The sequence below is a fragment of the Typopeltis vanoorti genome, chromosome 22 (genome assembly GCF_054136105.1).
Source record: "Typopeltis vanoorti isolate ZY-2024b chromosome 22, IOZ_Tvanoo_1.0, whole genome shotgun sequence".
NCBI lineage: Eukaryota > Metazoa > Arthropoda > Arachnida > Uropygi > Thelyphonidae > Typopeltis > Typopeltis vanoorti.
The window spans coordinates 16,946,951-16,965,284 of NC_143570.1; the positions used below are offsets into that span (position 1 = coordinate 16,946,951).

Genomic DNA, 18,334 nt, shown 5'->3' on the forward strand with positions numbered 1-18,334 from the left:
TGTTTTTCTGAGGAAGTTGCAAATGTTTTGTAGAATGTTTATTGCTGAATTTAATTGCTAACCTTTGCTTAATCACTAATGCTGAATATAACACCTCATAATTATCTCACCTATTTTAGTTATCTGTGCCTCGGTAACACCAATTATGTCAGTATGTGCTTCACTAATTCTTCTACTAGTTCCACTTATATCCAGTGATAAGAATCACTGGACTTGCACTAATTGTGCCTATCATCAATTCAGATAATGATGATGAGTTTGTTCTAGTAGCTGACTTTTCTGTTCTTACTGAATTTCTGATGAAAACAATGCATGTGTGCGTGGGGGAGGAGACCTTGTTTAATTGGGCAATGCTCAATCCAGCACATTATTTCATCATGGTGTCATCATTTTGTTATTGATGTAAACCAGTATAGAGTGCATCCTGGTTGGCTAAGTCCCAAATTGCCAGCATATCCTCATTCATTCAGTATCCTGGAACATACCCAGTAATATTGCACCATGAGAAAGACATTGTTATGAGCTCTGATCAATTCACAGTATCATTAAAGCTACATGGGCGTCTCTTCAGATATTTAGCTTCATCCTTAAGTAACCTTGAAGTAAGAAGTTAAAATTAAGCAATATCTCATTTGTTAAAGTTAGCTAACAGCTTTTTTTCTTGCAAAATATATTTTAATCAACAAATAAACAAATCCTGAATTGTTATTTTGTTCTATTTTACTTTATATTAATTGACAAGTACTTACAACAGGAGCATAGAGTTCTTCGTATTTTGGATTATACGTCAGTTCTCGAGAAGTAGGATCAATGTGATGCCGTACTCCATCTGAATCCTATTAAAAGAGAAAAAAATGTACAAGAAGCATTTTTGTAAGTTCAAGGTATTTTTGTAAGTTTAAGTTCAAGGTATTGAATATAAGACTGGTGTTCTTCTAGCCAAATAAAGGCAGATCTTCCTGTTTGTTCGAAATAAAATAATCCACAAGGAATCTGGTAGACACCTGGATAACTGAGATGTGGAAGCTTGTCCTTTTTAGTTATCTTACATCAGCTACTTAGGTGGTGCCTTTTGGAATTGTCAGTTATTGTTTAATTAGCTTTATACATGTACTGAAGATGCCTGTGATACTCAGGCGAAAATTATACTAATAAATAATATTATTATAGTGCATGTAGATGGTGGATAGTTAGCAGATTAAGTAATGTAAGACAATGGGTTGGCAGTGTGGAGTGCCCTCCTGCAATAAGTTCTTGAATTCCTTGAAGGTACCACTTAATAATGATTATACCTCTCCCAAATCTCTGGTAAATTAATGCAGCCATACTTGGTAAGGTTAGGGGTAGCGATTTATAACCAATGCCGATTGTAAAAACAGTCTCTCAGATTGTGGCAACTTTATTGCAGCACTGTAATCATGTGACTGAGTATCCGAAGAGTAGTCTACTGGTGCTGATGTGCTATAATGATGATAGCAAATGTAGGTTTTTTTTTAATGTTCTTCAAGGAAGATGTTAACAGACCTACCAGTCTACCCAAAAGAAGGCAAAGTGCAGGCACGTGGAACTTTATACATTCTAAGATGTGTAGCGAATGAAGCATGTCCTTAAAAGGGATGAAGGTTACTAGTTGGATGAGTGGTTTAAAAGTGCATAGAGATTACATTTATGAACTTTAGCTATATTTTCAAAAGTACCCCACATACAACAGATGGGAACAGTTTTCTTGGTACCTTGCATTTCAGGTCAGGTGGGATGGGATGGAAGTGTAGTATTTAGTCAGTTTTCATTGGCTTAAAAGGTGTGGTGAAGAAAACCAGTTCTGTGGCAGATGTCATTTATTAAAACAAATACATCTGGATCTATGTAAATGTTTTAAGTTACTATGCTATTGGGATGGATGATGGTATGACTGCTTAAGTAAATACCATCTAGTGTGCACATATTATCTATAAATGGAAAAAGATAATGAACCATTTCAAAAACCTGTAACTAAAAGGAAAGACAGCTGTTGATTTCTTTTTCTATTGTGAAGTGTATTTTTGGATGATGGTTGTTTAAATATACTAAAAAAAAAAAAAAATGTGTCATGATAAGACCAAATAGCAAACATATCATACATATAGCACAGAAAGATTACTGATATGAGTGTAGCAATGTTGAGTGCATTATTCTCTGAGTATTCTGTATAGAAATTGGCTAAAAAAAAGTGGGGGCAGGAGAGAGAGAGAGAGAGAGAGCAATTAGTTTTATCAGATTTTAATATTTTTTTCCTTTACATGTAAAATAACTCGAATGTGTGTGGTGAATCTGAATAATTCAAATATGCTGGAGGGAAGTGTCACTTTATCAAGTCAAGCACCTCTGTGTTGTACAAAGTGAAGTGATAAAGCTGATCACAATGTCTCTGAATTTATAAGGTAAGATTTATTTTTGTTAAAATTTTGAGGAGAATAGAATTTTAAATAAGGTCACCTGAGAGTCAAAGCCCTTTGGGGGGGATATGAAGAACTAACTACGATTTATGACCTAATGTCCAATCCCCACCTTTTCATGGTGCACCCCATTAGCAGGTATCTGTTTGGATTCTGAACAAAAAGGTGGGGTTGAAAATTTGGGATTTAGCTGATCAAACTACTCTTATTGACATAAACGAATACAAAATGGTGAGAAATCATCTAATGATCAGCAAAAGGGAGGGAGAGAGGAAGAAATAGCTATAGTATTCAACACTAAACACTGTACCTGATATTGCTTGGCTAGCTAGCAATATCAGATACAGTGATGCAGGGCAAACATCAAAATGGAGAATTTGACAATGAGACTGATTTGTGATTATGATCTCACAGAATGTTTTAATACAGAAAAAGTGGAGAAAGTTTTGGGTCATTAGAGAAGGCAGCTGAAACAGGGAAAAGTTGATCCCTGTTGGAGATCTAAACAGCAGACCAGGAAATTAATATCAGACATATGGAAATGTTTTCTGAAAATTTGGGACAAGAACAAAGCCAATAATACTAGTAAAATCTGCTGAATTTCTATTTAGGACATGGACTAGCTATCATGTTGAAGTACAAAGATGTGCACAAATTTGCATGGAGAAGACACAAGAAATAAGAAAAGTCTCATTGACTATGTTATTTCAAATCTTCTGAACTATCATGAAGATATTGTTGATAGCAATATCTTCATGATAGTTCAGGAGATTTGAAACAAATGATCACGTAGGTTTGAATATTGCACTGAAAAGAAGTGTGCAAGAAAGTTTTAAAAATAATCAAAATGAAACAGCTAATAGAAGTGAACTGTAAACTCAAGTATACATATATCACTTAAGAAAAAGGGAACATTTATAAACAAGAACACAAACTTGGGGGGGGGGCATATTGGCACTCCGAAAAAAACACTGATTCAACCAGAGACGCATCAGGACTCCGTGGTAAATTGAGAAAATTAAAAAGAAAGTCATGAAAAGAAGAAAGTCTACTGAAAGTTCCTAGAAAGTAAGTCAGCAAAGGATCTGAAAAAATATAGAGAAAAATATGAAAAAGCTAAGCAATGCACAGAAGTAGCTACACAAAATTCATGGAAGGACTTGGATAAGAAGGATAAATATTATCTTTGGACCTCCATAAGAGTTAAACATTAACTGTGGTATGCTCCTCAGTCACATACACACAGCTCATCATACTGTACATTAAACATGATGTTAAGTTTTTGCATACTCTCAGACAATGCATTCAATTACTGACCACTCTCCAAGCAAAAAACCTGCTTCTCCCTCCCTTGATCACACACTTCTTATACAGTTCAACACCTGCCTCATCATTCCATAAAATACCTCTTCAACAATCTGATAAAATCCCCTTACTAACTTATAAGTTGATATCATATATTCTTCCATCATCATATCTACGAGACTGTAAATTGCATTTTCTCAACCTTTTGTCATACTTAACATTCCTGAGAACAGAAACCACCTTAGTCAATTACCTCTGGAGCCTATCCAAAATCTCTTCAACTTTTGAAAACCAGATGACCAAATCTGTGAATATTAGTTCATATGAGACCTAATCATTTCCTTTTATTATACAATAGAACCATAATCTCCTTACAAGTCAGTTCCCTCTGCATCATTTCCAGAATTCACTGTGCTGTCCTCACAATTTAGCAATGTGTCATCTAAATTTTAGATCCCTATCCACCATCACTCCAGATTTCTTATTTCTTCCACCTCTGATATAATATATCCTCACCAGTAGTATACTATGCATCGCATCTTTGTTTACTGAATTTCAATACCTTACACTTTGCAAAACTGAACTGTTAACCCCCACTCCTGGGCCTATTCACTCAGTCTATTCAAGTCCTCTTGTAAAGCTACATCTGCTCTACTCTTCATAGCTCTTCCACTTTGCATCACCTGAAAGCAACTGAATATTTTCATGCAAACCTTCCCCAAAATAATTACCATACAAGTTAGCCAGCAATTGCCCTGAAACAGACCCCTGAGGCACACCACTAGTGGCGTTCCTCTTCCAGAATAGTACTCCCCACACACAACTTGATGATACCTATCAGAAGGCCATAATAAATTTAGTTTAATCCTTTATCCTAGTGAGAGCAAACAAAGTTTGCACCTGAAAATATCTTCAGGACTGAATATAGTGTTGTACTATATTCAGTCCTGAAGATAGTATACAACACCAGTCCTGGGTAAGTAGTACAACACCAGGCAACTCAGCAAAGGTGGAGAAAGCTACCAACACTCCTATCCTAGTATCTCCCATAATGCAAAACATATCTCATTGTAGATATGTATACTGTTATGCATTAAGGGATTGGCCACTACCCAGACTAGTTTTGACCTTTATTGAGGTCTCTTCAGTGGGAGCCAGACCAGAGTTGGAGATACCAGGCAGAATGGGAGATACTGGGTTAGGAGTGTTGGTAGCTTGCTCCACCTTTGCTATGAGTTGCCTGCTGTTGTACTACTTACCCAGGTAAGATAGTACAACGCTATATTCAGTCCTGAAGATATTTTCAGGTGCAAACTTTGTTTGCTCTCACTGGGATAAAGGATTAAACTAAATTTATTATATTCTAACCTAGTGAAAAATAAATTTTCAACATCTTTCTCTAAATCCAGAGTAATTTAATAAAAAAGGTGGCAAACCTTTTGGCAGCTCCTATAGGTAAAGATGACCTGCTACTGCTTCTGCTTGGTGTCTCCAACTCTGGGCCTGGCTCCCACTCAATAAAGATCGAAACTAGTCTGGGTAGTGGCCAATCCCTTAATGCATAACAGTATACATATCCACAAGGAGATGTGTTTTGCATTACGGGAGATACTGGGATAGGAGTGTTGGTGGCTTGCTCCACCTTTGCAACGAGTTGCCTGGTGTTGTACTACTTACCAGGTAAGATAGTACAACACTATATTCAGTCCTGAAGATATTTTCAGATGCAAACTTTGTTTGTTCTCACTGGGATAAAGGATTAAACTAAATAAATTTATTATTTTCTAACCTAGTGAAAAATAAACTTTCAACATCTTTCTCTAAATCCAGAGTAATTTAATAAAAAAATAAGGTGGCAAACCTTTTGGCAGCTCCTTTTCAACATCTTTCTCTAAATCCAGAGTAATTTAATAAAAAAAGGTGGCAAACCTTTTGGCAGCTCCTATAGGTAAAGATGACCTTGCTACTGCTTCTGCTTGGTGTCTCCAACTCTGGGCCTGGCTCCCACTGAAGAGACCTCAATAAAAGTCGAAACTAGTCTGGGTAGTGGCCCTTCCCTTAATGCATAACATTATACATATCTGCAAGGAGATGTGTTTTGCATTATGGGAGATACTGAGACAGGACCGATGTTAGCTTGCTCCACCTTTGCAACGAGTTGCCTGGTGTTGTACTACTTACCCAGGTAAGATAGTACAACACTATATTCAGTCCTGAAGATAATTTCAGGTGCAAACTTTGTTTGCTCTCACTGGGATAAAGGATTAAACTAAATTTATTATATTCTAACCTATTGAAAAATAAACTTTCAATATCAGAAGGCCAATTTCTAATCCAATGCACTAATCTATCATCCAACTCAGCCCACTCTCTCAACTTATCATATGGCAATCTATCAAAAGCCTTTGCAAAATCTAAGTAGACTACTGTGTATGCATCTCCATTGTCCAATGCACCTGTCACCTTATTGCAATAAGTAAGCAGATTACAAAAACAAGCTCTTTCTTTAGCAAACCCATGCTATCCATCAAAGAGAATGCCACTGTTGTCAACTCAATTATTATCATCATCATCAAGTTCTGATAATAATAAGAAGAAGACCTATATGGAGTTAAGATACTCATTGCAGAAGGTCCCACTCCCAGACGCACAGCTTGTCATAATATGACAAATGCATTCATTGTCTCTGCACTCATCACACTTTCAGATGAAAAATTGCATCTACATTAATCTGGTAATTACCCCCTTAACAACTTATATGTCTCAATCATGCACCACCCCTCCTCATTCTATCTACTAGGCTGGACAATTTGCATTCCTCAATACTAAACATTCTGGAGACCCAAAACTGTCAATCTTCTCTGAACCTTCTCCAACATCTCTTCATTCTTTTGAAAACCAGGTGACCAAATCTGAGCACAGTAATCCATGTGTGGTCTGATCAAAACCTAGCACAATGGAATCATAACACCCTTACTTTAACATGTTAGTGTTCTACACTGCCATAATCTGCTATGCTTCTCTTACAATTTCAGAAAAATGCCCATGAAATTTTAGGTCCCTATTGACCATCACAACCAGATCTTTCATCATCTCCACCTCCCCTAAGATATTCCTACCAATCGTATACTGTGTATCTCCTCGTTTCTTCCCAAATTTTAAAACTTTACACTTTGCTACATTCAACTGCTGGTCCCATTCATATAGTCTATTCAAATCTTCTTGCAAGGCAGCAACACTTGTTCAAAAGCCCCAAAACAGCTCCCTAGGGCACACCACTAGTTACTTTTCTCTTCGATATCATTCCTCCATGCAACTTGCAGATACTTATCAGATAGCAATGCACGAATATACCATCTAGCTCCATCTGTTCCAAATTAATTACCAGCTTGTTATGTGGCAATCTATCAAAGGCCTTTGCAAAATCTAATTGCACCAATTAGATTCCAAAATCTAATTGGACAAGGGTAATGCAAAGGCATCACCCATGTCCAATGCATTTGTTATCTTATAGTAAGCAGATGACTAAAAAATTATTTTCCTTTAGGAAACCAATGCTGTCTATCAAAGAGAATTCTACTGCTGTCACCCCAATACTGATTCCTGGTCCTCAGCAGCCTCTCTAATACCATGACCACAGCTCCAGACAAGTAGACTGGCCTATAATTTGAAGTCCCTTTTGAGGCAGAACAATTTTATCCTCTTTCCACTCCTTTGGAACTTGGGCCAATCTAAGACTCGAAAGATAAGTTAAAGCTATTATTAACTCCCTGGAACATTCCTTCAGACAAGTGGTGATATACTATCAAGTCCTGCAGCCTTATTGACATCAAGTTCATTCAATTTCTCATCTGCTCACTCACCACCAGTGGCTCTTACTACTTCCCACTGCTCTCAAGTTCTTCATATCATATCATCAAATATTTCATATACAGTGTATAGCTGCAAGCTGTCTCCAAATTTGTTATAATCACATGCCTTATAGTTCAACATATATCCCATTCTCACAGAAGTCTGGATAAGTTGGCCACCATCTAAGTGTTCACTTCATGGCTTTCACCAACTGGAGGAAGACATACACCTCATTTGCAATAACATCCACTGATGAGATGTTTAAATTCAAGACACTTCAATCTCGTGTACACACTGTTACACACACTGCCTAAGATGGTTTCCCTCAAAAACTCAAGAAATTATTCTCTTTGCTTCCATATGCTGTCTCTTCATCCCAATCTATATTACCATTATTGAAACTGCTTAATAATCACCCTTTTCTTATTAGTCAGCCCAATTTGACTAAACACTTCGTATTCACTGCACAGTCTGCAACACCCTGCTAAGCATTTCATCCTATCCAACCTCCAACTCAACAGCACTATGCTTCAAAACTACTGTCACTATTTACTCCTTGTACCTTGGATGGGATATTTCCTCTGCTACCATCAACAGCACCCTCCTACCTGTTTTCAGAAAAAGCTACATATCCATCCATCCATCTAAACAAAGATGTGGGAATAGATGTATAATTAATTAATTAATTTTAAAAAATTATAAACAATTAGCAGCAATCACTTCCCAAAACTTAGAGATACAGTCTGTCCAATTAACATCAGGACAGTGGCATAGGGCTTCACACTCAAAAAATAGACAATCAAATTTGAATCTACTGTAGTGTAGCATGTACGGTTCTAGTGACTCTATGTCTAGTTTCGATGACAAGAAGCAAGGCCTGAACCTGATTCTAAAAAAAAAAATCTTATATATCTTGATGTTCTTCGATTCTAATAGTAGCAGAATGACAAGTCCGTCCAAAGCAGCAAAGATGACGAAAACAGGATATATGATAAAAATCAGGCAAAGATAGAATTGATAATGTATCTTTGATAAGTGGCAAGAAAGATTACAACTTCCAGGCCGATCTGAAGATGGTATATACATTACATCTGTGAAGGATCATTGCTATTTGTTCAAATGTTCCTTTAAGGTAGGGTAAGCTGATTCTTTTAACATCAGATTGCAATCTGGAAGAGTGATGATAATTATCAAATAGTTTCTGTATCAAAGTCTTGCTGTATCCATTATGTAATAGGGTAAGTTTTATTTAATTCCTTTAATAGAAGAGATTCAGAAGAACAAATTGTGCATGCTCCGTGTACAAGATTTTTGATAATACCTATTTTTCTGAAAGATGTTGATGTGAAGATGCATGGATATATCTGCTGTAAATGATGATTTCCTGTAAACAGAAATTTCAAAATTATGATGTATCAAAGTATCCAAAAAGGAAAGACTGTTGTTAGTTTCAATAGTGAACTTGATGAAAGTGTATAAAGAGCTAATTTTATCCAGAAACTGATGGATAATAAATTTAGTTTAATCCTTTATCCCAGTGTAAGCAAACAAAGTTTGAACCTGAAGTATCTTCTGGACTGAGGCAACTTGTGGTAAAGGTGGACCAAGCTCTCATTACTCCTTGTCTTAGTATCTCCTCAAATGCAAAGCACATCTCCTTGCGGACATGTATAATGCTATGCATTAAGGGAAGTCACTACCCAGACCAGTTTGAACCTTTATTGAGGTCTCATAAGTGGAAGCCAGAGGTGGTGATACTAAGGTGGAAGCAATGGAGGTCATATTTACCTATATGAGATGAAAAACTCGTATAGGTAAGTTCCCAAACCTGGGTCTGGCTCCCACTGATGAGACCTCAATAAAGGTCGAAACCGGTCTAGGTAGTGGCCCTTCCCTTAATGCATAGCATTATATAATGCCGCAAGGAGATGTGCTTTGCATTAGTGGAGATACTAAGACAAGGAGTGATGAGAGCTTGGTCCACCTTTACCACGAGTTGCCTCAGTCCCGAAGATACTTCAGGCGCAAACTTTATTTGATTTTAGATTAAGAGAATGGCCACTACCCAGACCAGTTTCGACCTTTATTGAATGTTCAAGTACAGGTCAAACTCCAAAAACTCAAGGTTGTTCCCCCTCAGTAACAGGCTCACCCTGCCACTGAGAACTCTCAGAACCAGTTGGCTCTACACCGTAGCAGGCTCACCCCACCACCGAGCAGAGCCACTCATTTGCTCATATGTCATCTGAGGGGTAACAACCGTGCCTCAGTTAACTTCATAGGCTACAGCATTGCCATTCATTACCCCCACCACCACCCAAGACCTGGGTGACAGCCGAGCCTCGGTTAAAACTTCATGGGCTTCAGCATTGCCATTCATCACCCAAGCTTCCAATCGGTTTTGACCTTTATTGAGGTCTTGTCAGTGGGAGCCAGACCCAGAAGTGGTGATACTAAGGTGGAAGCAATGGAGAAGTCATATTTACCTATACGAGTTGCCAAAAGCTATCTCACCTTATTATTAAATTACTCTGGATTTAGAGAAAGATGTTGAAAGTATTTTTCCACTTGGTTAGCTATAATAAATTTAGTTTAATTTATCCAAGTGTAAGCAAACAAAAGTTTGCACCTGAAGTATCTTCAGGACTGAGGCAACTCGTAGTAAAGGTGACCAAGCTCTCATCACTCCTTGTCTTAGTATCCCCCCTAATACAACTGAGGCACGGCTGTTACCCCTCAGATGACATATGAGCAAATGAGCGGCTCTGCTCGGTGGTGGGGTGAGCCTGCTACGGTGTAGAGCCAACTGGTTCTGAGAGTTCTCAGTGGCAGGGTGAGCCTGTTACTGAGGGGGAACAACCTTGAGTTTTTGGAGTTTGACCTGTACTTGAACATTCAATAAAGGTCGAAACTGGTCTGGGTAGTGGCCCTTCTCTTAATCTAAAATCAAACAAAGTTTGCGCCTGAAGTATCTTCGGGACTGAGGCAACTCGTGGTAAAGGTGGACCAAGCGCTCATCACTCCTTGTCTTAGTATCTCCACTAATGCAAAGCACATCTCCTTGCGGCATTATATAATGCTATGCATTAAGGGAAGGGTCACTACCTAGACCGGTTTCGACCTTTATTGAGGTCTCATCAGTGGGAGCCAGACCCAGGTTTGGGAACTTACCTATACGAGTTTGGCATCTCATATAGGTAAATATGACCTCCATTGCTTTCACCTTAGTATCACCACCTCTGGCTTCCACTTACGAGACCTCAATAAAGGTTCAAACTGGTCTGGGTAGTGACTTCCCTTAATGCATAGCATTATACATGTCCGCAAGGAGATGTGCTTTGCATTAGAGGAGATACTAAGACAAGGAGTAATGAGAGCTTGGTCCACCTTTACCACAAGTTGCCTCAGTCCAGAAGATACTTCAGGTTCAAACTTTGTTTGCTTACACTTGGATAAAGGATTAAACTAAATTTATTATATCTAACCAAGTGGAAAAAAACTGAAACTGATGTAGTTCTGTTGCAGAGTAAGACCAAATTGCAAAGATATCATCTACAAAGCATAGCCAAATGTGCAGTTGAGGAGAAATTGTGGTAGAAATCGAATGTGAGAACAACTGTGGGAAAAGGGTATATGTGGAACTACAAGGGGAGGTGACTGTGAAGAGCTCAGGAGACAGCTTGCAGGTGTAGCGTGGAATGAGGAGTTAGCTGGAAAAGAGATTAATGCAGCTTGGGGGATTTTCAAAAACTATCTAGTAGATGCAATGTCTAAATGTATTCCAAGGGTGAGAAGGTTAAATAAGGTAGGTGTGAGATGGATGAATAAAGAGATTAAGCATGTCATACAGAGAAAAAGGGCATTGTGGAGGCAGCATAAGAGAAGTGGAAGTAACAAATTTCATGAGGTCTACAAAGACCTGGCAAGGAGGGTGACTTGGTTGGTGAGAGTAGCTAAAGAGAGGTATGAACAGCAGTTAGCTAATGAAGACAAAAAGAATCCTAAGGAGTTCTTTCGATATGTAACCAGCAAAAGAAAGAATGATTATGAAAGGATGACATTGATTGGAGGAAATGGTATAAAGACAGTTGTTGCAGAATGTGTGGTGGAGATACTTAATGAGCAGTTCATAAAGATCTTTCAATCTTTTGAATGTGACTTCATGGAAAGATTGAGAGCAGTTGATGATGAGGAGGAGAGACTGACTGTAAGTGAGCAAGAGGTGTTTCGGGAGTTGAGAAAACTAGATGTAAATAAGGCTGTGGGACTTGATAATATATCACCGCATATTCTGAAGGAATGTGCCAGAGAGAGTTGACACCTGCCTTGACATATTTTTTTAATACGAGTCTTGCACTTGGTCAAGTTCCTAAAGAGTGGAAGGAGGGCAAGATTGTGCCACTTCATAAAGAAGGTGATCGAACAAGCATCAAACTATAGGCCTATCTCTGTGTCAGGTGTTGTGGTTAAGTTGTTGGAGAAGCTTGTGAGAACTAGGATCCAGAGTGGGGTTGACAATAATGGTATAATCTTTGATGGACAGCATGGATTTGCTAAAGGGAGGACATGTTTTAGTAATCTACTTATTTATTACAATAAAGTGACTGCTTCCATGGACAGAGGAGAAGGATACACAGTAATATACTTGGATTTCGCAAAAGCTTTTGATAGAATACCTCATAAGTTGACAGTCAAACTAGAGCAGATGGGGTTGGATATTAGATTAGTGCATTGGATTGGAGATTGGCTATCTGATTGGTATCAACATGTTGTGTATGGAGGTGTGATATCCAGGAAAAGGAAAGTCACTAATGGAGTGCCTCAGGGGTCTGTTTTAGGGTCATTATTGTTTAACTTGTATATTAATGATATTGGCGAAGATTTGGATGGAGATATTCAGTTGTTTGCAGATAATGCAAAGTTGGGACGAACCATAAAGAGTAGTGAAGATGTTGTGGCCTTGAAAGAAGACTTGAATAAATTGAGTGATTGAGCACGGAAATGGGGATGCGAGTTCAATGTTGCAAAATGTAAGGTTTTAAAATTTGGAAAACAAAGATGGGATGCAGAATTTATGCTTGGTGAGAATATATTGTTGGAGGTAGAGGAAATAAGAGATCTGGGGGTGATAGTGGATAAGGATCTAAAGTTTATGGGACACATCGCCAAAATTGTGAAGACAACACAAAGGCTTCTGGGAATGATGCGGAGGACACTGACATGTAGAAGTAGGGAGATTCTTGTTCCGTTGTATAAGGCCACACATTGACTATTGTGCCCAGATTTGGTCACTGGGTTTTCAGAAGGATGAAGAGATGTTGGAAAGGGTCCAAAGCTGACTGACTAAGGTAGTTTCTGACCTCTGGAATGTTGAGTATGAGGAAAGATTGAGAAGATGTAATTTGCAGTCTGGTGGAGAGGAGGAAGAGGGGAGATATGATAGACCTACAAGTTGGTAAGGGGTTGTTATAAGATCAATAGTGGAGAAGTTCTACAGAGAATAGCGGGAGATCAGGGAAGAACCAGAGGTCATCCCTGGAAACCGTATAAAGAGGGTGTGAGTAGGGGAGTGAGAGGCAGGTTTTTTTCGTGCAGAGTTGTAAATGATCGGAATGCCTTGTCTGAGAGGTGTCTGCAAGGAGTTTGAGTGTGTTTAAGACACGGTATGATGAGATGTGTGTGAGATAAAAGGACCTCCCAGATGAGGCTTTGACTCCATGAGGTCTTGGGATAATAATAATAATAAAATCCAATCCTCTAAATGTTCCATAAAATAATCAGGATACTGTTAAAAAAAAAAGTGTTTATTCTTCATGTTCTAGATAAGATTTGAATTCAGATCTGTCCAGCCAATAAGCATCATCAATTTCTACTGAGGAAAGGCTCAAAGTTCAGTCTGATTGCAAAAGTTATTATTATTGTGTTTCTTGGGCAAGCTGTATCACTAACAAGGTTGATAAACAAGTTATTCTATAAAGCCATTCAACTCTTTCAGAAACATTGAAAAGATACAAATAATACTAAACAAATTATATTATTAAATGAAACTTGGCAAGGAATTATATTCTTTCTTTAATCCTTTATCCAAGTATAAGAAAACAAAGTTTGTGTGCAAAGATCTACAAGACTAGGCTACTTGTAAATAGAGGCTGATGACTTTACATAATGGGTCGATGTGGCTATCCAAGGGGTTGATAAATGTCTAGTGGTCAAAAGGGGGTTTAAATTTTTAATGTTTTTTTATAAATTTCTTTTAAGTATTTTCTTTAAATTTCTTTAAATATTTCTTTTTGAGAAGCAGTAATGAAGTAATTTAATTTAATTTGGAAACTCATCTTTTGTTTATAGATTACGAAAAAGCATTTGACAAAGTAAAAGGATATATACTGTTTGATATGTTACAAAGAATAAATATACCTAATATTTTACTACATGCAATATTGAATATATATAAAGATAATGAAATAAAAATAAAAATAAATGAAAAGTTGTCTGAAAAACAATCTATAAACCAAGGAGTAAGACTGGGATGCCCTCTGTCTCCAACACTTTTCAATATTTACATTAATGAAATATTAATACAGTGGAACACCTTAAACAATCAAGGTATAGAAATTTCCCGGAACAAAATAAATATGCTATTATTTGCAGATGATTAGGTAATAGTATCAGATAAGGAAGACAATTTACAAAGAGCAATATATAATTTTAAAGATTATAATAGAACAGTTTGGAATGAAAATTTCCATAGATAAAACTAAAACAATGGCATTTTGTGGATAAACTCCAATTATAAGCAAAATAGTTATTAATAATAAAATATTAGAAAGAAATACTTTCAGTTATTTTGGATGTGAAATATCATATGAAGGAGGAAAAGACATAAAATTAAAAACTTCAAAATTTTTACAGATAATAGTCCTGATAAATAGAACACTCAACCCAAATATAGTACAAAAAGAAACATGCTTGAAAATATACAATACTTTAGCAGTGCCCACATTATTATATGGCAGTGAAATTTGAGCTATAAACAAAGAATAAAAACAAGTGAAATGAGATTTATGAGAAGAACTGCAAAATACACATTATTAGATCAAAAAAGGAATGAAGATATTTTAAAAGAACTAAAAACAAAATCAATAAAAGAAAAACTAACAATTATAAACAAAAATGGATTGAACATGTAAACCGAATGGCCAACACCTGACATCCTAAACAAATACTAAAATATAAGCCAATTGGAAAGAGAAGGCAGGATAGACCAATGATATTGGATGGATAATGAGACTGGAAAAGGATATTGGATGGATATCCAATATCCTTTTCCAGTCTCATTAAAAAAGGATATTGGATGGATAATGAGACTGGAAAAGACCAATATGGTCTATACCCGTAATTAGTGTTATAATGATGATGAGTAATGAAGTAAAAAGGTGAAGAAATTAGTATTTTTAAATTGAGAAATTTATTATTGATAACAGTTATTCATTTATTTAACATGATAGGGGTCAGTGAGGGTTCAAGGATTCCATGAAGGGGTCAATGGCCTAAAAGGTTTGCTAACCCCTGCTTTACATCAATTGTCATCAGTATCCCATAGTACAAATCACACTTCATTTCCAATGTGCATAATGATATGCATTAGGGGAAAGGCCATTACAAGGACTGCTTTGACCTTTATTGAGGTCTCATCAGTGGGAGCCAGATACAGAAGAGATATCATGGTTGAATTAATGCAGAAGTCACTTTCCATATATGACATCGGCATTATTGTTTACATTCTAGCATAAAAGTGAGCCAATGAAAAGGTGTGTCAAAACGGTGTTGTGCTTCAGCTTGGCTTGCAGTCTCTGAAATAATTATAAACTGGCTTTTGAAGCTTATGAATGTTGAGAAAAAAAATGTTTATATTACTTTTCTAATGTATGAAACTTAATCCACAACCTGGAGTAGACGAAGGAAATCGTATGGTAGCACTGCAAATAAACTAGAGCTATCGTATATAGAGTGTGTTGCGTTACCTGTAAAGCTACATCAGGGGCAGAATTTAGATTGAATTTGGTGCGTAAAGCTGAAATGCTTAACTTTTCAGAGGTTTCCAAGTGACTTGTGATATCATTTTCACCCTCACTACTTTCACTTCCATAATCTCTCAACGCTAAGATCGCCGCCATCACGCTTTAAATGAAAAATGCGCCCTCTCAGCATCCAAAAGAATTCAAAATTATGTAGAAAGACAAGTTTTAAATTGTATTCAAAATATGACTCCAGCTGACCAATCACAATTTTCAGGAAACTTTAAAATTCTATCCCGCAAGCTCTAAATACTATTCAAAAGTTATGTCAGTGCTGAGTAATTACGAATTTCTGAAAACTGTGAACTACATAAAGCATTTATTACACATAGACAAAATAAATAAATAAATAAATAATCGAATTATTATTAAAAACAACAAGGCAAACTGCGAATCTGCCAGTAAATCGTCTAAACAGATAGAAGAGATTATTATTATTATTATTATTATTATTATTATTTGACACCTCCAGGGGGTCCAAAGACTCATCGAGGGACAGTGTGCCAACAGTATCATTCAGTAAAGTCCTATCCTGCATATGTATAGATCTCATTTCCCAAGTAACAGCCTTTTGCAGCTGTTATTACTCAAGTAATAACAGCCGCAGAAGGAAAACTCGGCCCCCTGAAGCCAAATGGAAATGGTGTCTGACTCAACAATGCCAGATCCCAGAAGAAATATTACTAGTGGTTACTACACGTTGTATAGAAACGTGTGGTAGAGATAGTAATACTTTTAAAAAAGGGTTAAACAAATGCAAAAGACATTAGAATTTATTTACAATTCCTATGTATTTTGCTCAGTGTAAAATTAGCATCGTTCAGGGAACGAGTAAAAGAGTTTGTCAGAACAATCAAAATATTAACACAAGAATGGGTGAAATAACATGAGTCATACTTTCGTGTCCCAGGATCGCAGTTCAGTGAGCAGACGAAAACCCAATGAAAGTTGCAAGGCACCAGACCAGAATAGTTGTGTAATTAAAAATAATAATAATAAAATAAAAAACAAAGACAAATGAAAAACATACGGTAATGCATTTATTCGCTAAAGGATAATGGCAAGGATATTTTACCCCTATCTGTCTTTTGGAAACTGAGGAAAGTTCAATCTCCAATGAGAGATAGTTGGCCCAACACCGTCACTATTTATAAACGGCATCTGGTAAAGAGAAGCAGACATGTAGAGCAATCCCTAACCCTAAACCAGCATATAACTGTTTGGAATAGTAGTATTTTAAAAATTGAACTTTAAATAGTAGTATTTTCAACTATGGGCTCTATAGTCTGCTTTCTTCAGTTTACGGAACAAAAATCGGAGTTTCCAGAAGAAATCCTTCTCACCGGTGCACGAGATTGTCTATCTCAGAAAAAGAAAGAACTAGAATCGAACTCAGGACCGCTTTCTTCCAGCGACCTAGCGCCATGAATGCAAACCCTGCTTCCACAGAACTACAGAGATTTTAAAAAAAAAGAGAATCAGCTAATGCCTTTTATTTCAATACAGGGAGTAGGCAAGGCCGTTTTAGCCCTGTCTAACTTTAGGAGACTGACTGGGCAGTGCCATTTCCACTGGTATTCCAATTAGAAATAGCCAGCCAAAGGTTAGCACTAATTAAGGGGCACTAAGTAAAGAGAAGGCTTAACAAGTACTGCCATCTCGTGGTCCTTAACCCCAACATAATATATTTAATGTCTGAAATAGTGTGGGTTATACGGTCGATTTTCTTGACTTTACTGGAAGAAAAAACCGCTTGCCCGTAGCAGAGAGAGAGATCGACTAACTCAGGAACCGGTCGAAAAAAAGCATAGAATGATTTCCTCTAGTCGCCGGCTAGATTCGAAGAAAATTTGAAACCAAAGATTTGAAACCATATTTTTTATTATCTATGTAGTCCAAATGGTTTCAAATTTTAATAATATAATAATCAGCTAACACCTTTTATTCCCCTTATAAGAAGTAGGCGAGGCCTTTTGACTCTATCTAGATTTTGGATACAAAGTGGACAGTTCAATCTCCACTGGCAGATATAGCTTACCTATGTCATTAATTAAAAGCAGTAATCTATGAAGAGATGAGCAAGGAAGCGCTGCCATCTCTTGGTACCTAACCCTAAGAGAATATGTTACTGTCTGAAATAATCTGGGTTCTAAAGCCGATTTTCTTAAGTTCACGGGAACTTAAGAATACCCCGGTTTCCAGGAGAAAAAACCTGCGTGGCCATGACAGAGATCGACTAACTCGGGGACCAGTCGAAGAAAGGCTTAGAAAACGTTCTCCAGTCGGCGACTAGACTTTAACGTAAACTTATCTTCAGGTGGCCGGCCTTGAACAGAGAATGCAGGCGACGCATCGATTGAGATAAACGGTAGTTCAAAAGAAAAACAAAATAATAAATGATAACATAAATAAATAATACATTTCAAAATTATGAACAATATATGTCGATTACTTTCCAAAAAATAGTTCAGTAGAAGTAACGCGTGCATCCTCTACACTGCACTGTGATTAATTTAACACTGTGATAAAAACTCTACACTGTGATCAGTTTAAATTATAATATTATAATTATAATATAGTTGCTAGACCAACCAATCTTTCGTGGGTCATTGCTGTTCGCAAATAAATTTTAATCAGTTTAAGCATGGTAAAACTTCTTTCCGC

At 37.0% G+C, this 18,334-nt stretch overlaps 1 protein-coding gene across 1 annotated transcript in view; it reads right to left on the reverse strand.

Annotated features, from left to right (window-relative positions):
* Window positions 1-15,769, reverse strand: part of LOC150094187 (pre-mRNA-processing factor 17) — a 181,293-nt gene extending 165,524 nt beyond the window's left edge. Inside the window, exons 1-2 of the mRNA XM_090412418.1 lie at window positions 15,617-15,769; window positions 750-836 (exon numbers count right to left, since the gene is read on the reverse strand). Coding sequence (XP_090268544.1) covers window positions 750-836; window positions 15,617-15,769 — 240 coding nt within the window. The remainder of the gene's footprint in view (window positions 1-749; window positions 837-15,616) is intronic.
* Between the last annotated feature and the right edge of the window lie 2,565 nt (window positions 15,770-18,334).